The 7402-nt window shown below is 38.9% G+C and overlaps 1 protein-coding gene and 1 non-coding gene across 2 annotated transcripts; one reads left to right on the forward strand and one right to left on the reverse strand.

The window, feature by feature from the left end:
* The first annotated feature begins 1993 nt into the window (after positions 1 to 1993).
* LOC142172203 (small nucleolar RNA R71) lies at positions 1994 to 2100 on the forward strand. The gene has a single exon (XR_012701579.1). It is a non-coding gene; the product is annotated as a small nucleolar RNA R71 (small nucleolar RNA).
* Positions 2101 to 4596: 2496 nt separating this feature from the next.
* LOC107825830 (probable protein phosphatase 2C 25) lies at positions 4597 to 7045 on the reverse strand. Its single transcript, NM_001326158.1, is given in 3 exon segments — positions 4597 to 5247; positions 5355 to 5693; positions 6479 to 7045. Coding segments are annotated over 3 exon segments (1173 nt in total). The 5' UTR covers positions 6971 to 7045; the 3' UTR covers positions 4597 to 4905.
* Between the last annotated feature and the right edge of the window lie 357 nt (positions 7046 to 7402).

Genomic DNA, 7402 nt, shown 5'->3' on the forward strand with positions numbered 1-7402 from the left:
TGGTGCTTTGATCGATGGCTTGGCTGGAGGGTTCTTTATTTCTTCCGAGTGTAAAGGCTCGAATTCAAGCTCTCTTTTCCAGTACCCTTGCCCTTGACGAGCCAACACCCATTCCTCCAAGTCCTCACTGTTTACTTCTTCTAAGTTCATAAGGCAGGCTGTTAGAGGGTCTTTTTCATTAAATGCCTCATCATCTTCCTCCATGATTACATCCATCGTGTCTAACAAAGAGCAATTTGCAAACTCACTGGGTCGCCGCATAGACTTTTGCACATTAAATGTTATTTCTTCATTATTCAGCCTCATCTTCAGCTCCTTCATTTCACAATCAATCATATCTATTCCTGTGGCCAAGAATGGCCTTCCCAAAATTATGGGAATCTCCTCATCAACCTTGCAGTCTAGAATGACAAAATCTGCTGGAAACATGAATTTTCCAACTTTCACAAGTACATCGTCAAGTATACCTGATGCCCTTTTCACCGTTCGGTCAGCTAGTTGCAGTAACATGAATGTGGGCCTTGCTATTCCAATGCCTAACTTTTTATAGATAGACAATGGCATCAGATTTATACTTGCTCCCAAATCACACAATGCTTTTGTAAATGCATAGCTACCTATGGTGCATGGAATTGTGAAGCTTCCAAGGTCGGATAACTTTTCAGCTATAGGTCTTGACACAACAACGCTACAAGTCTGTGTCAATGTGATAGTTGCCAAGTCTTGGAAGTCAAACTTACGAGACATCAAGTCCTTCATCATTTTTGCATAAGCGGGCATCTCCCTCAAAGCATCAATTAGAGGAATGTTTACCTGAATTTGCTTCAGCATTTCCATGAATTTTTTGTACTGTTCATCCTTCTGATATTTGGCCAACCTCTGCGGGAAGGGTGCCGGAGGTCGCTTCTTTGCTGTAGCTTGAGTTAGATCCTACTCAAGCACTTTTTCTAATGTCTTTTCCTGCACTTTCTCAGTCTCCTCCGCAACTTCTTTTTCCTTATTTATTTCCTCTTGGGCTGGTTGCACTCTTACTTATGTTAGCTTAGTTGACTCATCTAACTCAATTGGCACTATCACAAGTGTTTTAGCTGACCGACTCTCACGAGCAATTTCTTGCTCTAAATCAAGATCTCTACCATTTCTCAAGCTCAGCGCCATAAGCTGATTCGGGCCCTACTCCTTCGGATTGACATGTGTGTCTGCAGATAAAGTCCTTTAGGGACGATTATTCAGAGCCATAAATATCTGCCATAATTGAATCTCAATGCCTTTTATGGCTGACTCATGTGCTTCCACCTTCTCTTGCATTTTTCCATTAGACCCAATCAGTTGCTGCAACATTCCTTTAATTTCAGACAACCCATCATCTTGTCTCACTAGCTGTTGTTGTTGAGGTTGTTGATAAGCTAGCTGCTGATTTTGCTGACTGTACCCCTGTTGCATTTGGTAAGGTACTACTTGACCCTCTAGTCGCATAGCTCCAGGATTGTTGGTGTTATTGTATTATTGATGTGCTGGTCTATATTGCTGATTTTGCTGCCCCCAATTCTGACCATCTTGCCTCTGGCCTCCATAGTTGCCCACATAGTTCATGTTTTCTTGATAATTCTGGTTGTCACTTTCACCACTCCACAAACACACGTATGGTTGGTTAATGCATGGTGTACATAATTCTCCATTAGTCGTGTCAATTATGTGTACCTGCTTCTCGCCTGATTCATCAATCTTCTTGGTGAGGATACTCATTTGTGTCATCAGAGTTGCCATATTCTCGGCTATGGAGTTGTTCGGGTCCAATGCTACTGAGTGAACTATAGGGGTGATTGCAGTGTCTCTTCACATCCAGCCTGAGTTTTGAGCCATTTTATCTAGTAGGATTTTACATTCTCTAAATGACTTTCTCAAAAATGCTCCACCTGCTGAAGCATCAACATTGGCCTTCAAATTATCCGCCAATCTCATGTAAAACCGTTGTCCCAACATTTGATCTGGAATGCCATGATGTGGACACTTAACCAGCATACCTTTGAACCTCTCCCACGTTTCTTGTAATGTTTCAGCTGGTTTCTTCCCGAAGCTCAATATTTCATCAACTTGCTTGGCGGTCTTATTTGGTGGGTAAAACTTGTTAAAAAACTGCTTGACTAATTCCTCCCAAGTGGTAATGGAATTTATGGAGAGCGAATTAAGCCAAGTTTGGGCTTCTCCTGTCACTGAGAATGGAAACAACAATAGTCTTATTGCTTCCTGTGTCATATTCAGTTGCCTTTGCGTGACACAAATCGACAGAAAAGTTTTCAGATGCTGCTGTGGATCTTCAATGTAAGACCCGGAGAACAATCCTTTGTTTTGCAGCACATGTAGCATGTTGTTTGTGATTTGAAATGACTCCGCTTGTATCCGAGAGACTGCAGTTGCAGCTGCCAAAGTTCCAGCGGTGGGTTGTACCCAATCATACAAAGCTGCTTCTGGCACAAGAGGTGCCACACCTTGATTGTTCGGGTCATTTATATTGTTTCGATTGTTTTGATTATCCAAAGAGTCACCCATGTCTGGTTCAATTTGTTCTCTTGGGTGATGTTGTTGTTTATCTTTCTTGTTTGCACGATTTAATACCTTGAAAGTTTTCTCAGGATCCAGTAATGCTTCAAATAATTCACCAGTTTTTGAAGAGTTTCTAGGCATACACCTATAACACACAAGACCACAAACGTTAGAATTTCAATGTAATGAATAAAAATGGAGAAAATTGACTAAACAAAGAATCCGACAAATTCTTATAGCTGTAATTAGTAACACTGTTGATTTCTCCGGCAACGGTGCCAAAATTTGATTACGCCCAACTATGCCTCCTAAGAGATCTAGCGATCGTTGCAAATATAATCCGGTTTACAAGTCCGGAGTCGAATCCCACAGGGAAATAACGTATTGATTACAACTAATAGTTTTGCACGAATTCAAGTAATCAATCTTCAAAAATATTATAAAAAAATTTAAGAGTTTACTAACTAAAATCAAAGTAATTAAAAATGCACTAATTTATAACTAACAAGGCAAATATTATAGACAAGATTTGAAAAAGTCTAAGGTTATGATTTCCCCTATTGCCGGAATCTTCCCCGTTACGTTTCCTATAAATTCGCCTAAATATTTTCTACCGATTGTGAGTACTTTAAGTGTCGTAGATCTCTCTCGAGTAACTACTATAATTTACTAGACGCATTCTCTCGAACTACGCTAGCTGGCACTAATTTACCGCTCACGACGATCGCACCAAGGCTTCGTTATCTCTAATCCCGCCTTTAAACCCTCAGTATCGATCTCTCAACTACGTTAGGAGTGGTGTTGTTCAACAACTACCTAAATGTGCACTCTCTCTCTCTCTCTCGAGCACTAAATAGGCATAGTTAATTGATGGCCATTCAATTAACAACAATGAAAATATAGTTGAACAAGTAGAAAAAAATCAAAGGCAAATCTATATTAAACGCAGAAGAGAATCATCCTCCAATAGGTTCCATCAAACCTTAGATTAAAGAGTTTAGCTACTCATAAATACAACAACAATCAACATAATGTTTAAAGACATGAAACTACAAAGTAAAGAGATAAATGAAGGGAAAACTCGTTTGATTCTTGCTCCAAAGTGGTTGACAACCTATTTCTTCTCCAAAATCATGTCCAACCCTAGAATAACTCATTTGGAGAGTATTTATGTCAATCACTCAGTCCAATTTCGGGTTTGGGTCTTTTAAACTGCGACTTTTAATTACCGTACTATAGACCTCGCGAAGCCTGGTCTATAGCGCGGTCGACCTGGCTATAGACCTCGCGAAGCCTGGTCTATAGCGCGGTCGACCTGGCTATAGACCTCGCAAAGCCTGGTCTATAGCACAGTTAACCTGGCTATAGACCTTGCAAAGCCTGGTCTGTAGCACGGTTTGGATACTTGATACTTTTGTGCTCTTTTCTTGTATTTTTGTCCTCTTTTTATGCAATTTTCATTTGATGATTCCTTCCGATGTTCCTACACATAAAACAATACAATTTAGCTTAAATATCACACAATAACTCATTAGACCAATAAAATATAGGGCGAGTAATGTGCTAAAAGCATAGCATTTTGGCATCCCATCATGATGCTAAGATGGTTCGGGCATGCGAAGAGGAGATTAGGTAGGACGTGGCGTATCTCCAGCTTACCGTGGACATAACCCTTGATAGGAGGGTGTGAAAGTCGAGAATTAGGGTAAAAGGATAGTAAGCAGTCTAGCGTCTTTCCTTTCATTTTAGTACTAGTAGCGTTATTGTTGTATTTCCATATTCTTAGATTTCTATGAATACCTGATAATGTTGCTTTTGATTTGGTTTTTCTATTATCTTGTTGTTGTTACTGCTTCTTTGACTTTTTCACTACTGCATTTCGTTCTCTATTCTGGCGTGATTATTTGAGTCGAAGGTCTATCAGAAACAACTTCTCTACCTACACAAGGTATGGATAAAGCTGCATACACACTATTCTCTCCACACCCCACTTGTGAGATTACACTGGATGTGTTGTCGTTGTTGCAGAAGCAATGAATAACAAAGAGTTTTGCTCATCATTCACCAATCTGCTATACATCGTAAGAGTATACACAAATTTTACAAGAATTACAGACGGGGATTAGGAGGAAAGGTAAAGAATATCTGAAAACTATCCAATTTACAGAGGTATCCTACAACTTTTTACAAGCAAAATTTTCTTGTTATAATCTTCATTATTGTTCTGGGAAGTTAGTTGAGAAAGAATTCATCAGCTCGCCAACATTTTTCAGACATCTGATAACTGAAACCCGGAGGTCCGACTAATCCATCTTTGCGCCAACTATTAAACAGTTTCTTCTCTGACCTAAATTGGGAGAGTCAGCAAAATTGCTGCAGTTGAATTATCATCACACTTATATCATCAACAGAACCTCGTGAAACAGCAAGATCAATGAGGCTTTTTGAGGCCGACAAGGGTTGTGGCTTACTGATGCCTGTGCACAAAGGCCTAGCAGCATCTACTGCTTCCTGATTGCTGACTTTATCCCATAAACCATCCGAAGCAAGAACTAAGAACTCCAATTCAGGATGAAGCCCGACGACCTTTGTCTCAGGCTCTGCAATTATCCATTGTTTAAGATACCGATCTCCAATACCTCTTGACACAGCAAGAGATCCCTGGATTCTCCAAACACCATTACAACAATCTACATAGCCACCCTACAGAATAGTAAAGCATGATAGAATCAACAACTATACAGAAAATATAAGCTAATCAATTTGGCAAAAGGCAAAAAGAAGCATGAATTCATGGTCAAGTTGCTCACCGAAGTCTTAATTCTGTCCTTCTCGTCCTTCCTTGAAGGCTTATGGTCCGAAGTCAGTGTTTCAGCAATTCCACCTCGACTAACAACTGCACGACAATCGCCAGCGTTGGATACCACTAGATCACCGTTCCTGACCAGTGCTGTTACACAGCATGATCCACCCCGAAATTCTTGGTTAAGAAATTCGGAATCTGTCTTCAAATAACCGTTTTTGAGCGCCTCCACGACATCATCATCTTTCCTATTTACTAATTCATCCATAATGTTCTTATTCAAGTTCTCTGCTGCAAATTCTGCAGCTTTAGCTCCTCCATGTCCATCAAATATACCAAAAATACCCTGAAACAAGTAAACCCTGGGTCAGTTTCAACTGCATTCAACCAATCACATACAGCATGGTATACTAAGATTCACATTAGAATATTACTCTAATCAATGGAGTTTTATTTATTTATTTATTGGGAGAACAATATCTTAATTTTCCAAAGACTACAAAATCAAACACTTGATAGTTTCCTTCCAACTACATTTTTTATAGTTACAGATTCTTTTTCCTTTTTCTGGTCACTTCTTCTCAAACACAACAACTTCAATATAAAAAAGACAGCTAATAAAAAGGATGATTTCCAGCCAAACTCTCACCCAACACAGTAAACAACAACAAGGACTACAACTACTCCTCTTCAATCCCAAACTAATTAGGTTCGGCTATAAGAATCCTCAATATTCACACTGCTCTACTTGGTCTAATTTCTAAGGTAATAAATACTTCTTAAACAAGATTTACGTTATATATACTGACCGTATGAAACAAACATCAGTGACTAAGTAATATTTAACCTGTTAGTTATTACCAGGTTACAAATTATGTTTATCACCAGATTTACCTGTAATTACTCTATAAGTGACCTTATTACGTAAATATATTTTACACCGTCAGTGCATACTTAAACTCGTTATCATAGAGATTAAAATATAATTAACTCATATGTGACATGAGTGCCTAAATAATTTTTACATTGTCAGTATAACTTGAATTCACAAAAAAAAAAAAAAAAAAAGAGCCCGTCTTATCTAAGCAAAATGAGCTTAAGAAATGAATAGAATGAGCTAAAAATTAGTACCTCTTTAGAATCTCCTTGTAAATCGACAAGTGCAGAGTAACGATCCTCCATCGGACCTCTCCTACCACGCTTACAACAAACATAATACCCATCGCCCTCAACCTCCACAAAATCCGCCGCCTCTGCTGCCGGAGTCGCCGGGAAATTCCCAAAAGTCGTCGAAACTACCGGAATATCCAATTTAGCCGGCCTTTTCCTCTTCAAAACCGGCGCAGAAGTAGAACATTCTGTAGAATTTCTAATACGGTTAGTCGATGCTGATGCCTGTAACGGCTTCTGAAGCCGAAGAATTTGAAATTGTAAAGACGGAGAAGAAGAAGAAGAAGAAGAAGAAGGGGAGGAGGTAAAGGAAGGGAATTTCGTTAGGGTTTTAGATGAATTAGGAGAAGAAGAAGAAGAAAATGAAGCTGATTTACAGAGAGATTTGGTCACCGGGAACCTAGACGCCGGCGAGAACGCCGGTGAATTTGAAATGGCGACGGCACAAGACATCGTTTTTCCGGTTGCTTTTACGCTCTGATTAAAGTTCGTTGAAATTCCGTGTTTTCTGTGTGATGGTTTTTGCGAGGAAAGGAAGAAAGGAAATGAGGGGTATTTATATGTTTTTGTGGAAAGAGGGAAATTGCGACAATGGGGCAGTCAAAAGTACGGGTTGTGTGGGTCCTATTTTCAGTATTCATCTCGTGTTTTAAGAGGGCATTTTCTTCTTATACTTTTGACCATTTATTTCAACACTTTTGATCCTTGATTATTGATAGAGTTCTCATTTTTATCTTTGTAATAATTCGCGAAGTATATTTAATTTTAGATTAATTTAGATATGTATTTTCTTTAGTTCATTCAGTATATGAAATATATGATATTTATATTATTGTTAGAACTATATTACTCAAATATATGAACTAACAATACAAATTTAACATA

The sequence above is a fragment of the Nicotiana tabacum genome, chromosome 17 (assembly GCF_000715075.1).
Source record: "Nicotiana tabacum cultivar K326 chromosome 17, ASM71507v2, whole genome shotgun sequence".
Taxonomy (NCBI): domain Eukaryota; kingdom Viridiplantae; phylum Streptophyta; class Magnoliopsida; order Solanales; family Solanaceae; genus Nicotiana; species Nicotiana tabacum.